General features: G+C 42.9%; 1 protein-coding gene and 1 pseudogene across 1 annotated transcript; both read left to right on the top strand.

Annotated features, from left to right (window-relative positions):
* Positions 1-7767: 7767 nt before the first annotated feature.
* saga (S-antigen; retina and pineal gland (arrestin) a) lies at positions 7768-19230 on the top strand. The gene is made up of 15 exons (XM_070844627.1): positions 7768-7815; positions 8926-8986; positions 9400-9444; positions 10171-10370; positions 10853-10912; positions 10997-11064; positions 11159-11294; positions 11692-11776; positions 12336-12408; positions 15281-15418; positions 15501-15578; positions 16705-16725; positions 17065-17117; positions 17287-17296; positions 19110-19230. Exons 1-15 carry the CDS (start codon positions 7768-7770, stop codon positions 19228-19230), a joined length of 1197 nt encoding a protein of 398 aa, XP_070700728.1.
* On the top strand, positions 13497-14605 carry LOC139214042 (E3 ubiquitin-protein ligase TRIM35-like; annotated as a pseudogene).
* Positions 19231-24864: the final 5634 nt, after the last annotated feature.

Below are 24864 nucleotides of genomic sequence, written 5' to 3'. Positions count from 1 at the left end.
TTTATGGTCATTTTGTGTCTCTGTGTTCATTTTGTGTCTCTTTATCTTCATTTTGTGTCTCTTTATATTCATTTTGTGTCTCTTTATGTTCATTTTGTGTCTCTTTATGGTCATTTTGTGTCTCTTTATCTTCATTTTGTGTCTCTTTATGGTCATTTTGTGTCTCTGTGTTCATTTTGTGTCTCTTTATCTTCATTTTGTGTCTCTTTATGTTCATTTTGTGTCTCTTTATCTTCATTTTGTGTCTCTTTATGGTCATTTTGTGTCTCTGTGTTCATTTTGTGTCTCTTTATCTTCATTTTGTGTCTCTTTATATTCATTTTGTGTCTCTTTATGTTCATTTTGTGTCTCTTTATGGTCATTTTGTGTCTCTTTATCTTCATTTTGTGTCTCTTTATGGTCATTTTGTGTCTCTGTGTTCATTTTGTGTCTCTTTATCTTCATTTTGTGTCTCTTTATGTTCATTTTGTGTCTCTTTATGGTCATTTTGTGTCTCTTTATGGTCATTTTGTGTCTCTTTATCTTCATTTTGTGTCTCTTTATATTCATTTTGTGTCTCTTTATATTCATTTTGTGTCTCTTTATCTTCATTTTGTGTCTCTTTATGTTCATTTTGTGTCTCTGTGTTCATTTTGTGTCTCTTTATCTTCATTTTGTGTCTCTTTATATTCATTTTGTGTCTCTTTATATTCATTTTGTGTCTCTTTATATTCATTTTGTGTCTCTTTATATTCATTTTGTGTCTCTTTATGTTCATTTTGTGTCTCTTTATGGTCATTTTGTGTCTCTTTATCTTCATTTTGTGTCTCTTTATGGTCATTTTGTGTCTCTGTGTTCATTTTGTGTCTCTTTATGGTCATTTTGTGTCTCTTTATATTCATTTTGTGTCTCTTTATGTTCATTTTGTGTCTCTTTATGGTCATTTTGTGTCTCTTTATCTTCATTTTGTGTCTCTTTATATTCATTTTGTGTCTCTATATGTTCATTTTGTGTCTCTTTATGGTCATTTTGTGTCTCTTTATCTTCATTTTGTGTCTCTTTATGGTCATTTTGTGTCTCTGTGTTCATTTTGTGTCTCTTTATATTCATTTTGTGTCTCTTTATGTTCATTTTGTGTCTCTTTATATTCATTTTGTGTCTCTTTATATTCATTTTGTGTCTCTTTATGTTCATTTTGTGTCTCTTTATATTCATTTTGTGTCTCTTTATGTTCATTTTGTGTCTCTTTATCTTCATTTTGTGTCTCTTTATATTCATTTTGTGTCTCTTTATGGTCATTTTGTGTCTCTGTGTTCATTTTGTGTCTCTTTATGGTCATTTTGTGTCTCTGTGTTCATTTTGTGTCTCTTTATGTTCATTTTGTGTCTCTTTATGGTCATTTTGTGTCTCTTTATGTTCATTTTGTGTCTCTTTATCTTCATTTTGTGTCTCTTTATATTCATTTTGTGTCTCTTTATATTCATTTTGTGTCTCTTTATCTTCATTTTGTGTCTCTTTATATTCATTTTGTGTCTCTTTATGTTCATTTTGTGTCTCTTTATGGTCATTTTGTGTCTCTTTATCTTCATTTTGTGTCTCTTTATGGTCATTTTGTGTCTCTGTGTTCATTTTGTGTCTCTTTATCTTCATTTTGTGTCTCTTTATATTCATTTTGTGTCTCTTTATGTTCATTTTGTGTCTCTTTGTTGTTGTTTTGCTTCTTTTGTGTCCCTTTGCGGACATTTTCTTCGTCTTCGTGTCTCTTTATGTTCATTTTGTGTCTCTGTGTTCATTTTGTGTCTCTTTATCTTCATTTTGTGTCTCTTTATATTCATTTTGTGTCTCTTTATATTCATTTTGTGTCTCTTTATCTTCATTTTGTGTCTCTTTATATTCATTTTGTGTCTCTATGTTCATTTTGTGTCTCTTTATGGTCATTTTGTGTCTCTTTATCTTCATTTTGTGTCTCTTTATGGTCATTTTGTGTCTCTGTGTTCATTTTGTGTCTCTTTATCTTCATTTTGTGTCTCTTTATATTCATTTTGTGTCTCTATATGTTCATTTTGTGTCTCTTTATGGTCATTTTGTGTCTCTTTATCTTCATTTTGTGTCTCTTTATGGTCATTTTGTGTCTCTGTGTTCATTTTGTGTCTCTTTATCTTCATTTTGTGTCTCTTTATGTTCATTTTGTGTCTCTTTATGGTCATTTTGTGTCTCTTTATGTTCATTTTGTGTCTCTGTGTTCATTTTGTGTCTCTTTATCTTCATTTTGTGTCTCTTTATATTCATTTTGTGTCTCTTTATATTCATTTTGTGTCTCTTTATCTTCATTTTGTGTCTCTTTATATTCATTTTGTGTCTCTTTATGTTCATTTTGTGTCTCTTTATGGTCATTTTGTGTCTCTTTATCTTCATTTTGTGTCTCTTTATGGTCATTTTGTGTCTCTGTGTTCATTTTGTGTCTCTTTATCTTCATTTTGTGTCTCTTTATATTCATTTTGTGTCTCTTTATGTTCATTTTGTGTCTCTTTATGGTCATTTTGTGTCTCTTTATCTTCATTTTGTGTCTCTTTATGGTCATTTTGTGTCTCTGTGTTCATTTTGTGTCTCTTTATCTTCATTTTGTGTCTCTTTATGTTCATTTTGTGTCTCTTTATCTTCATTTTGTGTCTCTTTATGGTCATTTTGTGTCTCTGTGTTCATTTTGTGTCTCTTTATCTTCATTTTGTGTCTCTTTATATTCATTTTGTGTCTCTTTATGTTCATTTTGTGTCTCTTTATGGTCATTTTGTGTCTCTTTATCTTCATTTTGTGTCTCTTTATGGTCATTTTGTGTCTCTGTGTTCATTTTGTGTCTCTTTATCTTCATTTTGTGTCTCTTTATGTTCATTTTGTGTCTCTTTATGGTCATTTTGTGTCTCTTTATGGTCATTTTGTGTCTCTTTATCTTCATTTTGTGTCTCTTTATATTCATTTTGTGTCTCTTTATATTCATTTTGTGTCTCTTTATCTTCATTTTGTGTCTCTTTATATTCATTTTGTGTCTCTTTATGTTCATTTTGTGTCTCTTTATGGTCATTTTGTGTCTCTTTATCTTCATTTTGTGTCTCTTTATGGTCATTTTGTGTCTCTGTGTTCATTTTGTGTCTCTTTATCTTCATTTTGTGTCTCTTTATGTTCATTTTGTGTCTCTTTATGTTCATTTTGTGTCTCTTTATGGTCATTTTGTGTCTCTTTATGTTCATTTTGTGTCTCTGTGTTCATTTTGTGTCTCTTTATCTTCATTTTGTGTCTCTTTATATTCATTTTGTGTCTCTTTATGTTCATTTTGTGTCTCTTTGTTGTTGTTTTGCTTCTTTTGTGTCCCTTTGCGGACATTTTCTTCGTCTTCGTGTCTCTTTGTGGTCATTTAGCATCTTTGCAGTGTGTTTGTGGCCCCTGGCCCTGGAGCCACATGATGATAAACACCTGGATGAAACCTTGAAATGTCCTCTTACCTGGTGGCAGCTGCGACCATTGATGTGTTATCAATGATTCATTTAGTGTCAATGTACTGATCATGTCCCAACTCAGGTGACCACATGTTTGTTCCTGCACGTGCACATTATGTCAGCTGTGTGTGTGTGTGTGTAATCTCCTGTGTAATAATGTTGATTAATACGCTGCAGGGCAGTAATCCACCTCTGTCTGTTTACCCGCTGACAGGCAGAACAGTGGATTAAAGCTCCACAGCATCGCCCTTCTATCTATAGGCCTCACACACACACACACACACACACACTGGAGACCGGATCAAACCTGTTCCACAACCTTCAGGCAGGTCCGGACCAACTCTGGGTGTCAAAAGTCCAAACACGGCTCCGTCTGTCGTTCACACTGATGCTTTAGTGTTTTAAACAGTCAGTGAAAAGTACCTGCAGGTCTGAGCTTCAACTTTAGAGTCCAAACCACTCTGTTGTGATATCATCCAGCTGAACCAGCAGGAGCAACGGACCAACAGGGAAATATCAATCAACCAATCAGCAATCAGTCAAACTGGATTTGCACGGCACCTTAAGTACACTGAGAATGAGACAGAACAGCTGAGGAGCGTCATTTTAAAGCAACAACAACAATAATAATAATAATAATGATAATAACAGGAGATATATATTATTATATATATAAGAAGAAGAAGAATATAACGTAGTGAGATTTATTGTTGTTTTATGTCCTCTATTCTCTTTTACTTTTATCACGCTTACTTTTTATTGTCCTTCCCGACTAAATACAGGTGAGATCAAGTCTAAAGAATGAGATAAGAACTGTTAACATAACCGAGCAAACAGGACGATGGTCAGAAATCTGTGTGAAACAGAACAGAAAGCTTTAAAACAGCCCTGCTTCCTACTGCAGAGTGCACCTGTGAGGGTGTACCTGTGTTTACAGGTGTGTGTGTGTGTGTGTGGGGGGGGGGGCACCTGGTTCACCTCTGTTCTGTCCCTGTGTGACCTGTTTTATTTAGAATAGTGTGTGTCCGCCCCTCCCCGGCCCTCTAATCTGGCCTGTTGTGCTGACTGAGGGGGAACCGGCTTCAATCCTCTCAGGCGGCTCATTCACAGGAAGTCTGCACCTGTGGAGGGCCGGGGGGGGGTGGGTCAAAGTTCACAGCGGGTCACCTGATTGGCTGACGGGGCTGACGGAGGCTGTGACGGACAGCAGGTGTTTACATATAGAGCCCGTGTGGCCGCCGCCCGTCCCCCCCTCTGCTCCACCAGCACACCTTCCACTTCTGCATCACAGGTGAGTCTCTCATGCTGACACCATCCTCTCTGACGGGCTGCTCAGGCTTTTAGTCCTCAGGCGGGTTTTTTAGTCCTGGAAATGTAAAATGAGCACGTTTATCTGCAGGAAGGAGGCAAATGTGTGTGATTCATCTCACATCAGATCTTTGGGACGTTTGTAGTCCGGACGAAGCATAAAGGGTCTCTGCTGTTCGTTTTGTAAAGCTGCTCAAACCTCTGATCTGTGAATCCTGTGGACTGGATTTAATGTGACACACAAGAAGGAACGTTTAGCGTTTTAAAGGCAGACAAATAAAAGATAAAGGTGTCGTTTATAACGCTGTCAAACACGTTTAAACCCAGGTGAAGCCACAGAGAAGAGAATGACATGAGGGTGTAGTTGTTTATCTCTGCCACGTTTCCATTTGTGCAGTAAATGTTTCATGCAGACCTTCACGACGGGACTCCTGGTCTGAAATACTGGACGTGTGACCTGGATCCTACAGATTTCCTGTTTCTCTGATTATCAATCAATCAAAGTGGGGTTTCTGTGAGGTGGGTCTGTGTGTGCTGTGTTTGTGGGGAGAGGTCAAACACATCTGAGAAGGTTTTAACAGGATTAAGAAGTCTCATCTGTTCAAAGCTCTCAGTCAGCTCAACACAATTAACTCAGCAAGGAGAAATCACTTATCCTCTGTGATACACCTGGCTCTGTGGAGATGTTCAGGTGGGCTGTACATAAGATAGCTGCTGTCTGGGGACACGATTACAGACAGGAATCCGTATTTATTATTAGTTTTAATTATTTATAAGTGCATGTGTTCCTTAGAATAAACATTTCATGGGTGCATTTTTATCTTTGCGCCGCTAGAGGGAGCCAAAGCACCACCTATGCCCACTCATACACAGGTGTTTCTACCTCCGCAACAGAAAGGAAAGAAGTTTGTTTGTGGCGCTCACAGAAATAAAAAAACACATTTGAAAAATTAAATAAGAGCAGTTATTTCCAGTCACATCGTCCTGGCTACTCTGGATGGCCGACAGAAGGCGCCTCTAACAGCTTTCATAGGGACTATTTATTCAGCAGAAAGTAGTTCCAGTGAGGGTTATGGACAGGTGCAGGTGAGCAGGTGAGCACAGGTGGCGCTGATGAGTGTCTCCGCGGTGCGCAGCAGAGAGGATGAAGATATTAACGGTACAAACTCAGCTTTTGTTTAATGGAGCACATTTGGAGCAATGCTAAGCTAGCAGTTAGCATTAGCACTCAGTGGTAGTCAGCTAGCGTTAGCGCCAACTGTAACAACGTACAATCTACTTTTACCTGTTATTCAGCCGCAGGTGTTATGGTTAGGAGTTATGTTTTTGGGATGTTTCAGGTGTTGAGTCGCGGATGATTAAATGTGGACCGAAACAACACCTGAAGTCTCCGGAGACTCACAGGCGGGTTTAATGTCCGATAAAAAAAAAAGAGCAGATTAAATGTTGGTTTCGCCCTAAAAGATCATTTCTGATCAAACTGCAGACGACGGACAACTTTAGATAATAATGATAAAATTAATTATTTATTTGCGTCCACTTAAAGTTTGCGTTGGCTTGACGTATGTTCATACCCGGAAGTAGCTAAAACTAATGTTAGCTAGCTAGCTAAAGCTAATGTTAGCTAGCTAACAGTGGAGCAAGTTCTAAAAAAAACTAACAGTCGACTTTGATTTTGGAGTTTGATCAGTTTATGGAATAAACGTTTCTTTTACTGCTGTTAGGTCTAATTTTTGTGCCTTAAATGGGAGAAAAGTGGCTCCGTGTGCAGCTGCTAACGTTGAGCTTAACTAATGAACCAGTTTAACCAGTTTGTTCATTTCTAACCGTTTCATCGGTGCCACTGGAACACAGATGACTCTGAGGTGGCTGGAAAACCCAGAACACATCTTTTTCAGGACGTGTTTGCTTTGGTTTGTGATGAATTATATTTATATTTTCATCCAAAGCAGGAAAAACATACAAAAAAACACTCTCTTAAAAGTCACCAGACTCCATTGACAAAAACAGTAATTTTAACTCACAGGACACAGGAGCTGCTGGTCTGCTGCTGCCTCCATCAGTCAGCTTGTTTGTGTTATTGTGTGACTTTGGTAATTTAAAGTGTTAGTTTGGATCCAACATTAACACACAATAACACAAACACACTAACTGATTAAGGCAGCGGTAGACTAACAGCTATCATGTAAAATCCCTGTTTTAGTGAATGTAGTCTGGTGTGTGTGCTGTTTGTGGTTAAACCAAAAGGATCTTCCAGGTCTCTCTCTGTAGGGATCCTTTCCATGATGCTGTCACACACTTAGAATAACACTCTGAGCCTGTCAGTGGATCAAACAAGCTCTTTTAGTGGACCTACTGTGATCAGGTGCAGTTGTCCCAAAGGATCACGTTGCAGCCATTGCAGCCCGTTTGGTGGCTGCTGGCTGAGGTGATCTACTGGACCAGTTCTGGCTGAGGTGATCTACTGGACCAGTTCAGAGTGTGAAAATGCCGGAGTGCTCCTTTAAGTCGTTGGGGTGTTGAATGTTTTTGTACGCTGCTGTGCCTTCAACGTAAAGTTAAACCGTTGTATGATACCACACAGCAGAGCTCATTCAAACGGTCACTGGTAACAAACCTTAACTGTTCAGTCTGATAGAAAAATGATCAGAGCTTTGACTGTTTGATAAATCTGCGACGATTAGTTGATTGACAGAAAACTAATTGGCAAATAGTTTGATTATCAACTAATGCTTAAGTCTTCTTTGAAGCAGAAATTCTGAACTTGTGATTGTTCCAGTTCTCAAATGTGCACATTTGCTGCTTTTTCTTACAACCAACACTCTGAGTATTGTGAGGCCTCAGATGAGATCACCCTGTGTTCAGCATGCTGTGATGGACATGTTTCACTGTTTTCTCCTGTTGTAATGTTTAATAAATGTCTGAAAGTGTTTGTGTGTGTGTGTGTGTCTCAGGCTCTGCTGCCTCGCCGGCCCCGACCTGCAGCAACATGAGTTCAAAAAGCATCGTTTTCAAGAAGATTTGCAAAGACAAGTCGGTGAGTGAAGCACGAGGTTTCGCATGTCTGATTCACACGGTGTCTGTTATCAGCTAACAAGCTAATCTCCTTTAGCATCAAAATACACAGAGTGATGACACCAGATTTATTGCAGGACATTTCCTCACACAGCTGATGATGAGCCCGCTCTCATCGTGCTCCGACACTCGTACTGGCCGAACGGGAAGATGGATGATAGCTCCACACACAGCGGATCAGTGGACGTTAGTTTTTTGGTGACATTTTCCGTCTCGCTGCCTTTAATTCTGTAAAGCAGTTCAGCTGCTGATCCTCCTGAGGTCGACGCAAAGTCACGACAACGTGAGCCGACCCGAGCCACGTGTGTGACGGACGGCTTTGTGTCAGATTACAGCTGACGAGCTGCCAACGTGTTGCTGTTCGATAACTAAATGTCCACCTTCACTTGTTCGCTTTTGTTTTCCCCCACAGTCCTTCACACACACCATAACTAATCATATAACTAATCATGACTGAATGTTGGATGTCGTCCCGTCACTGTTTCACCTGTTTATTCATTCGCTCTCTGTCTTTACTCCTCTTCTGTACAGCTTGTTTCACTCCGACCATTTATCTTCTACTTTTAGCAACTTTCAACTGTTACGTTTAGCTTTTTATTCCAACTATTTATCCATTTATTGTAGCTAAGCACATTCTTCAGCACTCTCACAATAGTGCAGAGCAGCACAAGCTTTCCTCATTGATCTGTTCCAGCCAACCATCCATTACCTTTAGCCGACCGTTGTGTTGAAGGTGTTAAAGCTGACTCAGTAACACAGGGATGGAATGTGATCTTGTGTTTATGTATGATTATTCCATCAGCAGGCTGGCTGTCTAACACCTGCATGGTGTGTCTAAGACTTAATGTTTAGTGCTTCAGCTCCTTCCAATGGGAAAATATAGAGCAGCTCTGATTCAATGGATTGAATGTGGATGTGATGACAGTTGCACTGTTGAGCTCAGTTTCCAGTAATCGATTGATTCAGATCAGAATCTGACAAAAACATGAATAAAAAACGTCAGAGCTGCTCGTTCTACCTGATTTAATTATCCCTGTGGATATTTATTAAAGAGTCGGTTCTCCTGCTTCAGGTCGGAGTCTACATGGGGAAGAGGGACTTTGTGGACCGTGTGGACTCTGTGGACCCAGTGGGTGAGTTTGGCCACTAACGAGCATCATCAAACATCCACCACGAGGGCAGTACAGCAGCAGTCACATGTCTGATGTAACATGAAGCTGTTTGCCTGCTTCCTGATGCTTCAACACCTGCTCAGAGTTATTACCACAAGTAAATATTCTACAGGAGAGGGATGAAATGACCAAAACCTCCCAGTGGGCCACCAAGAAAACGGTCTAATACCTTCTCCATGTTGTCGGACTCCTCTAGGCCGACGGCTCAGCTTAACATCAACTGAATAATAAAAGGAATTCAACTTGTGTTCAAAGTAGAGACGGAGCTTTTCATCCAGGGACCCCGACACTGCTCTCCATTTATAATGTACATTTATAATTTTAGTCTTTTTAAAAAGGGTTCTAAGGAGCTTTTGACCTTTTGTCACCACCAGATGGCGTCATCATCATTGATCCTGAGGCTCTGCAGGGGAGGAAAGGTCAGCACACACACACACACACACACACACACACACACACACACATATACACACACACCAGATTTAAAAGGAGTTTGCACTGACATGATGTCCTGCTGGTTTTCTCTCACTGTGGAATAACTGTGCTGCTGTTTCCAGTTTCCCTCTCACACATGGACACTTTACACTTCAGCAGTTGTCATCAATTTTTTTTCCCCACAATGTTTTTATTGAATTTCCAACAGTATGTGGTGAATAAAACATCAGTAGATTGCTCCTCTTTGAACAAATGGTAGGCTTTGCAAAGTGAAGCGCATTAAGTCCTTTGTGTAAAAAAGTAGTCCTGTTAAGATAAATAATCAGTGAGTCTCTTCTGTTGGATCTGAGTCCTTCACATAATTAAGGGCGTCCATATGCTGTCAAAGACCTTTTAAAATATCATCATAACATCCGTCTGACGCACCGTGATCAGTCTGAGTCTTTTTTTCCTCAACATGTTTTGGTATAAAGAAAGCTGAGAGCTATAAATGCTCCTTTATTTTTACTATAATTGTGTTTCTCTGGATATAAACCCAACAGAAAAGACTTATACAGTGAAATACACAAGAACCGTGAGCAAAAATACACTTTGAAATGAGACGTCTGGGTGAATAAACGGCTCAGTGTTACAGTGAGTCCCGGTCAGGTCTGTGATTGACCTCCACACATTTGTCCCTGATCATCCCTGCGTCTCTCTCTGCCCTCCAGTGTTCGTCACCCTGGCCTGCACCTTCCGCTACGGCAGAGACGACATGGACGTGATGGGAATCGCCTTCCGCCGGGAGCTGTTCCTGTCGACCCGCCAGGTGTACCCTCCTCTGCAGGACCGCGACAAGGGAATCCACACCAAGACGCAGGCCAGGCTGCTGCGCAAGCTGGGGGACAACGCCTACCCGTTCTTCTTCGAGGTGAGACGTGATTGGCAGGCTGAAGCCGCAGCGTGAAGGTGCCTTTATAGGTGCTGCACCGTCAGCAGGAGGGAGGCCTCTAGAGGATAGGATGTTCCTTTCTATATAACATAATATAGTATACTTAGGGGGAGACATTAGAGAGGAGTGCACACTGTGAAGTGGACAGACAGACTGTTTACACACTAATTCCACTGAGGGTTTATTTTCATGTGTGCTGTGTTTTCACTCTGGAAAAGATCAGATGCACTGAAAACACTGCCAGACTAATAAAATGGTCGATTTTGGGTAGAGCGGAATCGATTAGTTGTCAATTACTGGATTAACTGCATGTTGGTGGAGGAGATCCACAGGAAGTGATTGTGCTTCTCACTCACTCCATTTATTGCTCGCACTGTTGTTTTACTGTATTTGGTCTTATTTCTAGTTTTTAAGTTTACCTAAAGAATAACCTGACTGACTGACTGTCTTCGTCCCCTCAGTTTCCTGACAACCTGCCTTGCTCAGTGGCTCTCCAGCCAGCGCCCAATGACGTCGGAAAGGTAAGATCCCGACCGAGGAATCAAAACCAAAGTGGTGACTTGAACGCACCAGGATATTGACGCCTCTGCTCTCTTCCTGTGCAGCAATGTGCCGTGGAGTTTGAGATCAAAGCGTTCAGCGCCGAGAGCCAGGACGCTAAAATAAAGAAACGGTGAGTTTCATCCGTCCTGACGGCAAGAACGTGGAGGAGATTATTCATAGCAGCAAAAGAGCGGGTGTGATTATTCCTCTGCTCTGTCCGACAGGAGCACAGTGTCGCTGATGCTCAGGAAGGTCCAGTACGCTCCGGATTGCGAGGAAGTGCCGCCCACTGTGGAGAGCTCCAAGGAGTTCTCCATATCGGATAAACCGCTGTATGTCAAGGCCAGTCTGGACAAAGAGGTGGGTCAACATTCACGGTCTGAGACCTCGATCAGAGGCTTCACGGCCGCTTCACACTGACCTGAAACCTACAGCGTGCTGCAGAACGAGTCCTGATCCAGGAATCCTGAAGGGGCTCGTTTGGCATCAACGACCAGCTCGCTCTACGTGATCCCACTTTTTCCACAGCTTCCAACGAAAAGGCAACAATTTGGCAAAAAGCACCGACTTAGAACAGATTTTATTGCTTCCACCATAAGAGCTGCTTCCATAGCAACAGTGTGTTACACAGAGAGTCATGAGAAGTTGGATAAACACTGAACTGAAGTCTGAACGCTGTCTTTAAGAACAGCCCTCACGTTACAGTGACTGTGAGACCATGACGTGTTGATAGCTGTTCACTTTGTCCTGTTTCCAGATGTTCTACCACGGCGAGGTCATCCACGTGCACGTCACCGTCAAAAACAACTGCAGCAAAACCGTGAAGAACATCATCCTCTCTGGTAAACACGACGAAGGACTTTTCCTTCCTCCAAACTACGGCTGGGCGATAAAACCATAATTATCTCAATGTGATGGTCCTCTGTAGAAATATATAGATATAGAATATAATATAATTTGTTGTTTCCATAAGAAAATAAATGCTAGAGAGGGAATTATTAGTTTTAAGCAGCTTCTAATACATAATTAAAGCTGCTACTTTAAATCATAGCACGCCTTCAAATAAAAATACACTCATTTATTTCTTCTATTTGTCTTTTGATTCATGTGTTTTTATGCAAAGTAAAAGGACAACATTTAGGACTGTGGAAGGCTTCCTTACTCTGGAGCTGGGAGTAGTTTAAACCACCGTTAACGTTCACTCAGGAGCAAAACTCAGCCTTTAAACTTAAAAAGGAATAAAGGTGTGACATTAATCGTGATGATTACTGAGCCCAGCCCTACCTCCAACACACACACACTGTATATGGAGGCGTGTTCGAGGTGCTTTTACACCACGTTTGACCCTTTTGTCTGTCTGATAAAATGATGTAAATGAAAGTCTCCTCCTGCCTTCCTCAGTGGACCAGATCGCCACGGTGGTGCTGTACTCCAATGACAGCTACGTCAAGTGTGTGGCCCTCGAGGAACCTGGGTATGTGATCTATTAAACGTCTTTTTAGTGTCCCCTTTATGTTCTGAACTTGGCTTTGGGACTACGGTGTGAACTGTGATCTTCTGGCGGCTGGTCTTTAATGTCTTGAGTCGTCGTACTCATGCGTGTTCTTGGAAAACGTGACTTGCCGAGGCAGCATGTTAAGGATTCAGAAAACAAGCTGAAATAGAGCAAGACTGCAGTAATGTTGGCATCTTACACACAAACAGTGTCAGTGATCAAACCTTTTCATAGTGAGTATAATACATGTACGGAAATATCCAAAGAGGAAGCGATAAAAGACGAATTCTGGAATAAAACAAACACTAAAGGTATAAAAAACCAGGATTAAATAAGTGAATATAGAGATGGTCGTCTGTAGGGACCCGATCTATCAGGGGCACCTGGTCGCTGATGGTGAGGATGTTTTGACTCGTGTAAATAACATGTCCACTCCACTGCTTCGATCCTTGATATGGTGCTGTTTATTGTTTACATTCTTTAGTTTCCATTTCCTTCCAATACCAGTCTGACCTTTACGCACTTCTCAGTAGTGTCTGCTTACCAGTGCAGATCCCAGAATATGCAGTTCAGAATCAAACAAACAACCCAAAACGCCAGGACACGTCACCTCCCGACACGCTCTAAAACTGTTTGCTTCTCTTCCATCAGTCCACACCTGGGTGCATCACCTGGCTGATTATATGCCCCCTGGCATGTCACAGCAGGGATGCCCCCAGTGGTGGGAAGCTCACAGCAAAAACTAAACAAAGATATCTAATGCAATACAAATGCACAGAAATGGCTCTTACGTCGTCTGTGTGGGAGGAAACTCAGCCGTCCTGCTCGCCTGCCTCACATGAGACAAACAGGGAGCTGTGGTTTCCTCGTTTCTCTCTCAGACGATCACATTCACCCATCAGACCAAAACCTTCCAGACCAGACCGACCTCCAGAGGCAGAGGAGAGCTCCGGCACTGGATACAGGGATACACAGAACACAGAGTTTAACAAAGTGAAAGTAGTTTGGTTTGTGGGGGAGGGAGCAGCACAACGACTGACTCACACTGAGTTTGAGCTGTCGGCTAAATGGCGTCCAGACTGGAGAGGGATCTGTGCATCTTTAAAGACCCCGTCATCCTGTTGTGCTGCCACAGCTACAGAGAAAGTCCTCCATGAATGAAGAGAAGATCTTCAGAGAAAATCCCTCCTTATAATTTTGCTTTGAAGAACCTGTGTGAGAGTTTCTTACAGGAGAGAGATCAGAGCGCTTCAGAGGCTCTCTGCAGTCTGAGAAACTCAAACTCTTCTGTCTGGACCATCAGCAGCCGGTGTGTCTCGTCTGCAGAGAGTCAGAGAAACACACCGAGCACAGGTTCAGGCCCGTCGATGAAGCCGCACGACGGCACAAGAAGAAACTTGAGGAGACTCTGGAGCCCTTAAAGGAGAAGTTAAAGGTTTCTGAACAAGTTAAAGTGAAGTTTGATCAAACAGCAGAACACATTAAGGTCCAGGCCCGACAGACAGAGAGGCAGATTAAGGAGCAGTTTAAGAAGCTTCATCAGTTTCTAGAAGAGGAAGAGGAGGTGAGGATGGCTGCACTGAGGGAGGAAGAGGAGCAGAAGAGTCAGATGATGAAGGAGAAGATGGAGGCTCTGAGCAGAGAGATAGCAGCTCTTTCACACACAGTCAGAGCCACAGAGGAGGAGCTGAGAGCTGAAGACGTCTCATTCCTGAACAACTACAAGGCTGCAGTGGAGAGAGTCCAGCAGCGCCTCCTGCTGGAGGATCCACAGCTGCCCTCAGGAGCTCTGATAGACGAGGCCAAACACCTGGGCAACCTGACCTTCAACATCTGGAACAAGATGAAGGACATGGTGTCCTGTGATCCTGGACCCAAACATCCAGGACTCATCCTGCCTGAAGATCTGAGCAGCCTGAGAGGAGGAGAGAACCAGCAGCTCCCTGATAATCCAGAGAGGTTCGATGATTACTGGACTGTTCTGGGCTCTGAGGGCTTCAGCTCAGGGACGCCCAGGTTGGAGACGGTGCAGGGTGGGAAGTGTCGGCAGAGTCCGTCCAGAGGAAAGGAGACCGTATGGTTCTGTGATGGTAAATACAGAACCTGCTCCACGGCGCTTCGATCCGCTGTCCTGGAGCTGAAGAGGAACCTTCAGGGGATCGCTGGTCTTCTCTGATCCTGATACTAACACACCTTCACTGAAAGGTTGTTTCCACACGTCAGCACCTGGAACGAGCTCCCACGGACTGTTTTAGCAGTGAAGACATCACTGATGGTGATGATGAGGAGGAGGATGTTCCTTAATTTACTCCTTGGACAGTTCACATTCTTTGACATGTGGTTAGTTGGCCTTTTCTATACACATGCATTAGCTGCAGCTCTCCGTCGTCATGAGCAACGTGAATAAACAGAAACGATCTGACAATCAAACTCGAGTGAGTAATGAGAGACGAAGATTTGCTTCACGTTTGGTGGAAACTTTCCTCTTTATGTTCCGTCTTCAGGTTTTTAGGTTTATTGTGGGTGTGATGTTTTAAACATTTTGTCTAAATAAGTGGATTTCTTTGGACAGGAAACTAGAGAGGCCTGTTTGAGTGTGCGTGCCCTTTAAATCTCCTTCACTGTAATAGATGTAATGTTCTTTAGAGCCCCCACATCATAAACTCTGAGAACTGAGTCGACTCTCAGAACCTCACGGTGAGCCAGGGGGGCGTTTTAAGAATTGAAGGCTCTTTAATGAAATCATCCAGTGTGTCCTACATCATTATCCATATTATCCATGGCCGGAGTTGTTGATGTGTGTCTCTGTTGCATTACTCTGAGTGTGTGTGTGTGTGTCTTCTTACCTCAGAGATTCAGTGGCCACTGGAGCGACCCTGGAGAAAACCTACAAGCTGCTGCCTGTGCTGGCCAACAACAGGGAGAGGCGGGGCATCGTTCTGGACGGCAAACTGAAGCACGAAGACACCAACCTGGCGTCATCCAGCATGTGAGCAAACAGTCAGACACAGAGAGCGTCTGCAGAAAGCCTCTAGTCTTTCTTAGGTCTGACACAGTGTCTTCTCTTTCAGCGTCAAGGAGGGCGTGCTGAAGGAAGTCCTGGGGATCTTGGTTTCATACCGAGTCATGGTGAAGCTCACCGTCGGAGGGTCAGTGTGTGTGTGTGTGTGTCTGACATCCCCTTTAAAGGATATATCATATCCAGATAACGGTACATAAAAGAGGATCGTGGTGTTTGTGCTCTGCATCAGACTTCTCGTACCCTCGTCCCTCTTTTTGTCCTGCTGCTCTGTGTCACCTTCACTCTCCTCCACGTTCGCTTGTGTTGCCTTTGTCCAAACTTCCTGCCGTCCTGTGTGAAGAATGCCAAGCGTTGTCCAAATGATGCAAAATATTGCCTGACGAGGTGTGAACATGATGTGGACGAGGTGTGAGCACGGTGTGGACGAGGTGTGAGCACGGTGTGGACGAGGTGTGAGCACGGTGTGGACGAGGTGTGAGCACGGTGTGGACGAGGTGTGAGCACGGTGTGGACGAGGTGTGAACACGGTGTGGACGAGGTGTGAACACGGTGTGAGCACGGTGTGGACGAGGTGTGAACACGGTGTGGACGAGGTGTGAGCACGGTGTGGACGAGGTGTGAGCACGGTGTGGACGAGGTGTGAGCACGGTGTGGACGAGGTGTGAGCACGGTGTGAACACGGTGTGAGCACGGTGTGGTTTGTGATGCACCAAAATGAACGATGGAGCCAGATGTTTGTCCTGTCGTCTCACAGTAGACCGTCAGAGCACACAGCCCTTGTGTGGCCTACTGAGTGATAACACTCTCTATGTGCCATCATGGGATCAGAGAGTTTCTGCTTCACTCTCAGCTCTCGTAGCTTCGTTTTCTGATTTAAAAACCTGTGAAAAGCGAACTGTACCCGACCTGCTCGGCAGACACTCAGAGAGCAGCTGGGGAGCCAAAACCGGAGCAAAAAGAGTAGAAATATTAGTCAAACTGACTCCACGTGAAGGATCACGAGGCTCTGTAGCTGCTGGATACTGAAACAAGCAGCTGTTTGCCAACAAGTTCAACATTTCAACTTAAAAGCTGATGTTGTTTTAGCAACTTGTGTGTTTTGAAATATTGCCATATTTCCTGTAGTTTGATATGTTGAATCTTTTCTCGTTGCCGTCTTTAAAGTGTTTGGTTGTCTTGCGTTAATCTCGTGTCCAAAAAAACTGAACATAAATTTGTTCTATTTCCACTGTTGGTCTCCGGCACGCTCACAGGATGATGGGAATGGGAGCCAGGTGGGTTCATGTCTTCTTCTTTTTCTTCAGCAGTAGTAGAAAGTTAGAAAAAGACTGGTCAGTAATACTGAAGCGTCTAAATGAAATTCAGAAATGGCAGCAACAAGTGTGCTTTTATGTTTGAAACCCTAAGTTAGTGAAAACTACATGTTTATTTCCACATCAACTATCAACTGCTGCACAAGACTAGACTGACTGAACGTTCTGAGACTGTACGATGTTGTAAAGCTTTTAGTATTCCTTTGATTTTAGCACATAGTTATCAACTTAAACTTGTTGAAGACGTCTGCTTCGTGTGACTGCTGTGCATGAAACGTTTGTGTTGGTTTTGTGTTGCAGCGAGGTCGGCGTGGAGCTTCCCTTCAAACTGATGCATCCTAAACCTGATTCAGGTGAGGACGCGCTCCTTTCAGCCGGTTTCTGCTGATTACATGTGATGACAGTATTCACTGTAGGAAGTGTAGAACAGAAGCAGTTATTATGATTATTATTAGTGAGCGACGACAGTCAAACTGAATCTAAACCCTCTGGTTTTTCCTCTTTCTCTATTGCTGCCAACAGTGAAGGAGAGGTAAGATAATAGATGGAGCTCTTTGAATCAGTCCTGTGGAGGTGTGAATGAATACGTTTGCATTGGTGGACAAAGTACAGACAGAAAGATTTTGACTGTTCAAACGTGTTCCTGTTAATGTCAACACATTGTTGGTGTGTTGCTGCATTTGGAGAAGCTATGATGACTCCTACTGAGCTCACTGACTGGTCTGTAGCCCCAATACCACAGCTTGGCAGGCAGATCAATAACAAGTCATTTGACCGGCCGCAGCGTGGAAACTGTGACTTCTAGCAGCACAGATGAGTTTATATAAAATGTTAAATTGGCCATGGGTGCTCCGGTGAGGAATCGTCTTTATCTGCCGCAGTAATCGTTACCACGAGTTCAAACACACGAGCGACTGTTGTTTTTCACGGCGTTACGGCCCGCTGCATTTTAGAAAAGAGAAGAAGATTCATCGGCTGACTGCAAAGTTACCAGTAACAGGAGTCCTCGTAGAAAGTCGGAGAAGCCAAAAGTGCAAGACCTGTCGTGTAGTGCAGCAAAAGTCAGAAGTTTACAAAAAACGATACTCCAAAAATGGCCTGAAGCACAGCTGCCTGGTCAAAGCACGCTGTCACTGTGAGTGAGTGAGTGATGAGGAGACGACAGACAGCAGGTCTACTCGTTGAGCCCGGGGACGAACATCGCTGTGTTCAGGGACAAGATCGTGTTTCAGGATCTTTTATCACTTCATCAGCACTTTTCCTGGCAGACATTCCTCTATTAGCTCCTGCTCACATTTCTGTGTGTCCATCAGTTTTCCACTGTCTGCTTCTCTCTCTTCATGCCCCCTCCTTCTTTTTCTGCATTTTGAAAGACTCACTGGGTAAAAAAAGTACAAAAAGACAGTCAATGGGAAAAGACTTGAGGAGTTGACACCCACATGTTTAATTCAGAGGGCGTCTGTGAGGTCACAGAGGCAGTGTATGAACCGTCAGACCACCTGAAAGCTTTCTCTCAAGACTTCCATCAAATGACACAAAGGACTCCTCTGTGATTATAAGAAATCCTGTTGTCTTCCTCCGTTTAGTTCATCTTAGCAGGAGCAACAGGAGAGCGAAGGAGGTCAGTCAAGTCCACACAGTCCTGAAAGAGCGAAAAGAATTAGGAACAGGTTCCTAGTCTCTTTAAATGATTTCAGATGTATTTGATTTTTACAACTTGCATCGGCATCTTCGACAGTAGTGTCCTCTGGGTCTGAAGAGCCTCAAAGCTGCTTCCTCTCTAGTGTCCAGCAGGGGGCGACTCCACCGGCTCCAAACAGAAGTCTGATTGGATGGAAGTCAACGAGGAAATGAGGAGACTTCTCTCCTGATTTATCAGCTCAGTGAACAGTTTCTGCTCTCAGTCTCTAGTTTACAGTCTTCTTCAGCACAGCAGGACGTTCATGTAGTCAGTGATGGTCCATTTAGAGGAAGATACACCAGGAAGAGGGGGAGGGGGGTGCTTTTCAAACCAATCAGAGGCAGGCCATGCCTAAACCTAACCGATTAGAGGTGAGTCTTCATGCATCACTTCTGGCTCTAACAACCAAGGTGGCGACGGCCAAAATGCCAGAGCGGCCGCCCACAGACCGCTGGGTGATGTCACGGCGCCCTTTTTCCTCTCCTCACAGTTTGAAGGTCGCTCGGCTGAGGTTCCTCTCTCTCTGCAGTAGTTGTTGAATGTGTGCTGCCAGACGTCGTCGGTTCCCTGCTTTACCTGACCTGCTGTGTCCCCCCCCCCCCCCTACCTTAAACACACCCCACGGCTGCTCCCCTCTAACGCCGCTCGTCTGTCTCGTCTCCAGTGAGGTGGAGGAGGAGCTGGTGTTCCAGGAGTTCAAGCGCTCCTACCTGAAGGGGATGAAGGACGAGGACGAAGATGGAAACGTGTCGGGTGGTGATGAGATGGCGCCCACAGAGAAGTAGAGGAGGGGGTCGGCCGAGGTGACGACGGCTGACGCAAAGACAGCTGGGAGTTTTGAGCCGCCTCAGAGTTTGTGGTAGAAACGTTAAGACTTAATTAAAGGACCATACCTGTGATTTTGCATGTGTTGGTAGGACAGAAAGGCTCCAAAACCAAATGACAGCCCTCCATGTGCCATCAGCTGACACATGACACTCACAGCAACATAATCATCCCACTGGAGTTGTCTGTCTCCACTTGATGACTCGAAGTCCAGTATTTACTGTCCTTTTTGCTCTGTTTTGGGCTCCAACTCCTGACATTAGCTGCTAAATGTTCTCTGACGTTCTGGGAAACGTCTTCCTACAGTTTTCAACCGTGCAGGCTGGATGCAGCTGTTTATTAGTGGGCTAACATGTGTGGAAGCTAACAGCTAACATTTAATACTGCAGCCAGGGAGCAAACCACCTGTTTTGTCCGTCAAAAGGCTTGTGACCCTTTACGAGCCTCTAAGTAGACCGGTTTTGTAGCTGCACATCTACCTGACACCTCCGTATTTGACGGTGTATTTCCATGTGGCTGGTGCTGCCTGTGTGCCCCGCTGTAGCTAAAGGTGTAGCTAACATGCTAGCTAACATGCACAACCACTGATATGGTCCTTCAGTAGAATCGGTGATGAATCCAAGTAACGTGTCAGAAGAGCTTTTGTGCTTTTTCAGTAAGTGTTTTTCAGTGAGTGAATGGCCAACTCTGAGCTGCGTCTTCAGATCCGCGTCCGCTCGTCTGTTCATGTTCTTCAGGCGGACGGTGCGACGCCAGAGGATGCAAAGACGTTGGTTTAGTGAAGCTGAAGTTTAGTTGTACTTGAATACTGCGAAGATCTGACAGCAGTGCAAGCCGCCATAACAGATATGGTAATTAGTTGTGTTTGCTTTAACTGCCGGCTGAGTTTTGAGCGGAGTGATGTGTGTCGCTGTAAAACAGGTTTCTGCAGCAGGCTGAACCTGATGTGGCTTTAGAAGGAGATGTGACGCTCTGTGCACTTCCAACTCTGACAATAAAAGCTGATTGACCCATTCTTGCTTCAGCTGCTCTTTCTTGGTGCTCGAGGTGGCGGCTCCGTGTGTGTGTGTGTGTGTGTGTGGGGGGGTCCGCTGACGAACAGAGGGATCATGGGACGTTATTACAGCTGACATACTGAGACTTCTTAGCTATATTAAGAATACAGACACGAGGCGCAAGTCTGGTGGTGTTCTATTATTCTTTACGTTGACAAATCCCATCAAGAACCCGAACCTACAACATGTCCCACTTCCTGTCTGTGGCTCTCTGCTCATTGGGTCCAACTTTTAGAAACACCTTTTATAGCTTCATGTTTAAAAAAAAAAAAAAAAAAAAAAAAGCGCTCATTAATCTTTTATCAGCTGTAGTTTAAAACAGGGGTCACCAACACGGTGCCCGCAGGCACCAGGTCGCCCTAAGGACCACATGAGTCGCCCCCCGCAGGCCTGTTAAAATAGCACAACTCACCAGTGAGCTGCGTCTAAAATTATTTTTTTTTCTGTTGCTATTCTTTTTTAATCACACTTGTATTTATATAGATTTGAAAATGACAATATCTTAAAAATAAAAGAATTAGTTTAGATAGTTTTAGGTGAACTCTGACCTCTTCGAGTTCAAAGGTCAAAGGTCAGTGTTGTGCGCATGACAAGACTGTGGCGCTCGTGCAGAGTAAGCTAGCGGGCGCAGCGGAGATGAAGGAGCTGAATGCGGTTTCTAACCCAAAAAACATGGCAGAAAAAAGAAAGAAGGCTCATCATTTTCACAGTGAATGGGATGAAGAGTTCTTTGTTACTACTGTGAAAGAAAACTGCGTGTGTCTTATTTGCGGGGCGACGACAAAGCGGCTCAATGTGGAGAGACACTTCACTACGGGTCACAGAGCTAGCATGCTAACTGCCATGCTAACTAGCATGCTAACTAGCATGCTAACTAGCATGCTAACTGCCCACCGGGAAGCTACGGGCAGAAACAGCCCGTGAGCTGAAGGCAGCTTTGGGTAAGCAGCAGTCTGTTTTCACCAGGCCGGAGGAAAAATCCCAACAAGCAGCCGAAGCCTCGTTTAGAGCTCCACATTTTCAAACAGATACCAGATGTTGTCAGGGGCAACATGGCGGTGTCATGGCAACGGTAAATAAAAATATTGATTTTTAATTGTGTTCAATTCAAAAGTGTGTTCATGAAATGTAAACAGATATAATTTTGTTAAAAATGCCGCAGATTTGTTCATTAGTTTAAAATGTGGTAAGATTTATTTAAAATGATCAAAGTTGATTTTTCTTAAACATTACTTAATTGATAACTTTTACAAACATAGTTGATGATGTGTTTAAAGGCTCTTTGTCAGTGGGCAGTGAAAATGGAACATTTGTTCTATGAAATGTTGTAGAAGTGATCATCTGAAAATGTAAACAATTGCTGAGATTAATAGAAATTAGATGTGTAATATTGATTTTATCTGTTTCCCACCTTGTTAAGTCATTGTTGATAATTATTGTGAGAAATCACTAACGTGATCAGTGTCTTCACATAGATGAGTATCATTAATCATTAATAATAATATATAACTAAAGGCAAACTGAGCTAATTTGTTATTTCAGAGGAGTGTGACAAACTGGTAGCCCTTCGTCTGACTCAGTACCAGGAAGTAGCTCTCAGATTCAGAAAGGTTGGTGACCCCTGATTTAGAAGGATACTTTTCACTGTTGTTTCAGCTCTGCACAAAGAAATGCAGAACATGAGACGACCCATATCTTTCTTAATGTCCCTTTATGGCCCAGAATGTGCCGATCTTGATCTTCTATCGTACAAAACATGCAAGAACTGAAAGCTTCTGAAGAAACGGTTGAACATAAACCTCTGGAGAAAGTTCATTTTTAATCTCAGACAAAAATGCACAGATCAGAACCGAGGCACAAACATGAGACGCACGATAACCTGACCTATGAAAACGCTTCAGTGATGTTTTATTCGTGCTTTACCACGTTTCTTCAGACTCTGGTCGGCGTCCGTATCGTCCAATCACATGTCCAGAAATCACCTGATGGTGTCCTGCAGCGCTCCGGGGTGACGGCTTCCTTTTTAATGCCTGTTTAATTCTCCATTTGGAGTTTTGTAAATTGTTTTCTGCAGTTTCAGGTGTTGTAATTGATCTTCTGTTGTAGGTGGTGTCACATAAGACTCAAAAACACATCTTAACAAGCATTTTTGCCAAAACTGAAGTAAAATTTATTTCTTATTAATACGCTGACTGATTCACAAAAACAGATTTTGATGCTCAGATTTTAACTGGATGTTTTTTTTTTTTTGCAGTCTTGTGAGGTTGTGAAGGAAGTTTTAACTGATTTCATGGACGGTTAGCTAAATCTTGTTGACGACACATCACTGCCTTACCCATGATTCTCTAAACAGCCCAGGATCCATCCTACCTTCCTCCGTTATTCCGCCATCTTGTCTCCTTCACAGCGTCCTCCCTTACCTGCTCACCTGCTAACTCCATTAATCAAACCTCCGTCTCAACAAAATCATCCTGATTTTCCTCTTAACACACACAGCTGATTCACATATTTACATTTTCTGTCAAAAAATAAAATTCCTAGTACAATCTCTGCTGCTAAATCAGGGTCCTGATTGGAAGCAGGTACAGAAGTAAAATTTCTTTATTTTAAGTACAAACTACAGCCCAAAGGACTTGATGGAGTGTACAGGGTATCTGGCACAGTCACAATCAAAATATATTAAGAATTTGAAGGCATGTCATTGTAGTTCTAGTTTTGGCTAATGTATCTAGAACCCAGATACGTGTTGTCGGCTGTGTTCCTGCACAGAAAAATATTTAACGCTGGCCAGATCTGGCGGAAGGTCTTGGACAAATGAACATTTAAAATCAGCTCACAGTGCCTCTGATTGGCTTTAGTCTGGCCACCAAATGAAGGATTTATTAGCCAAAACTACACCAGCCCGGCATGTAAAAAACAAGAAATAAGTAGAATATTCATCAACTCTCCACCCACACGGGAAACAACAGAGTCTTTCTGTCACTGTACAAACAAGTCCAGTGAGGAAGCTGTAGCTTGTCTGAATCTTCTGCTCTACCTGAGACGCCGTCGCCTCTGTCTTCAATAAAATGACAAAAATGAACTGCTGGAAGACTCGTGATCGGAGCAGCCGCTCTGGGTGCGATTTAATATATTTCTTAAATGTTTTTTTTTTCTCAAGCATCAAACATCATAATGCATCATAAACATTGGAAAAGGCGAAATGATAAAGGCTGTAAAACTACACTGCAGCAAGCTGATACCGAGAATTAAGAATATATTTACTCTAAAGATGCAAAGTGCTTTAAAGACGTTCTGAACCTCTACAGACGACTGGAAAAGTCTGCGGTCAGCTGGCTGATCATTTATTCAGAATATCGAGTGCATGATCAAATGTGTTCGTGAAGCTGGCACGTGTAAGCCTACATGCGTTTTCATATTTCAGTGATGGCGGTGATTTCAGTGTTGAATCATGAGTGAATTTATCTCCGCATTTAAAGGGGGGGTATTTTCCTGCTTAATTTCTGTATCACATTGTCTTCTTTGCATCATAGTTTAGTAAAGCTGATGTTTCTTCTTTTTCTTCCTTGTTTTTATAAAATGAAAGTCAAGATACTGAAACTCAGTTGTGACCATTAGTTAAAAGTGAGTTTCTGTGTCTTACGATGAGAAACAATAAAGCAAACCGAACAATTCATTAACATATTATGGAAATCTCAATATGGCCAAGTTCAGTATCCGAATTGCAGGAGCTGCAGTTTTTGGTAAAAGATGAAATGGGCCCCGTCGTCGTGCTCGTGTGGTACCGACCCTCACAAAAAGCACACCATCATCATCTCTTTGGCTTTTTTCAGTGAAAATTAAATGGAAAGATTCACTTTCCCACTAAAGTTACGACCCATCTCACACTACCTGCCAATATTATCGCAGTGTTTTTTTTTGTTTTTTTGCTTATTGTTGTTAATTAGAAGCTCTTTTCCTGCTCTGACAGATATTTGATTACTTTATAACGGCTAACTGTCATTCAAGAGGAAGAGCCTGCAGCCGCACTAGCAGCTGTCACACTTTACTTTGGCTCAGCTCAACACTACCATCAGCAGGCTGACATGCTTTTGTCTGGCAGGTGTAATGTTAATGATATTCACAGTCTTAGTTCAGCATGTTAGCATGCTAACGTGTGCTAATTAGCACCAAACTCAATGTACAAGTGAAGCTGATGGGGGATGTCGGTGGTTTTGCATGTGTTAAGTCATAAACCAAACTATTGGACACATTAAAATTCTGACCTGACGATGTGTGCTAGATGGAAAGAAATTGAATATTGAACGTCATCACCTGCTTGTTTTATCAGATGACAACAGTGAGAGCAGCCAGCCACGTGACTTTAAAGCGCCGCAGTAACTTCTCTGACAGAAAACTCACAAATCTGCTTTTCTGGAATACCCCTCCTTTAAAACGTGCAGTTATAAATACAGTGAGTGTTTGATTGGGTGTGTGTGTGTGTGTGTGTGTGTGTGTGTGTGTCTGTGTGTCTAACTGTGCGACTGACTGACTGTCAGC

Source organism: Pempheris klunzingeri, chromosome 15 (assembly GCF_042242105.1).
Source record: "Pempheris klunzingeri isolate RE-2024b chromosome 15, fPemKlu1.hap1, whole genome shotgun sequence".
NCBI lineage: Eukaryota > Metazoa > Chordata > Actinopteri > Acropomatiformes > Pempheridae > Pempheris > Pempheris klunzingeri.
This window is presented reverse-complemented; position numbering and strand designations above follow the sequence as displayed.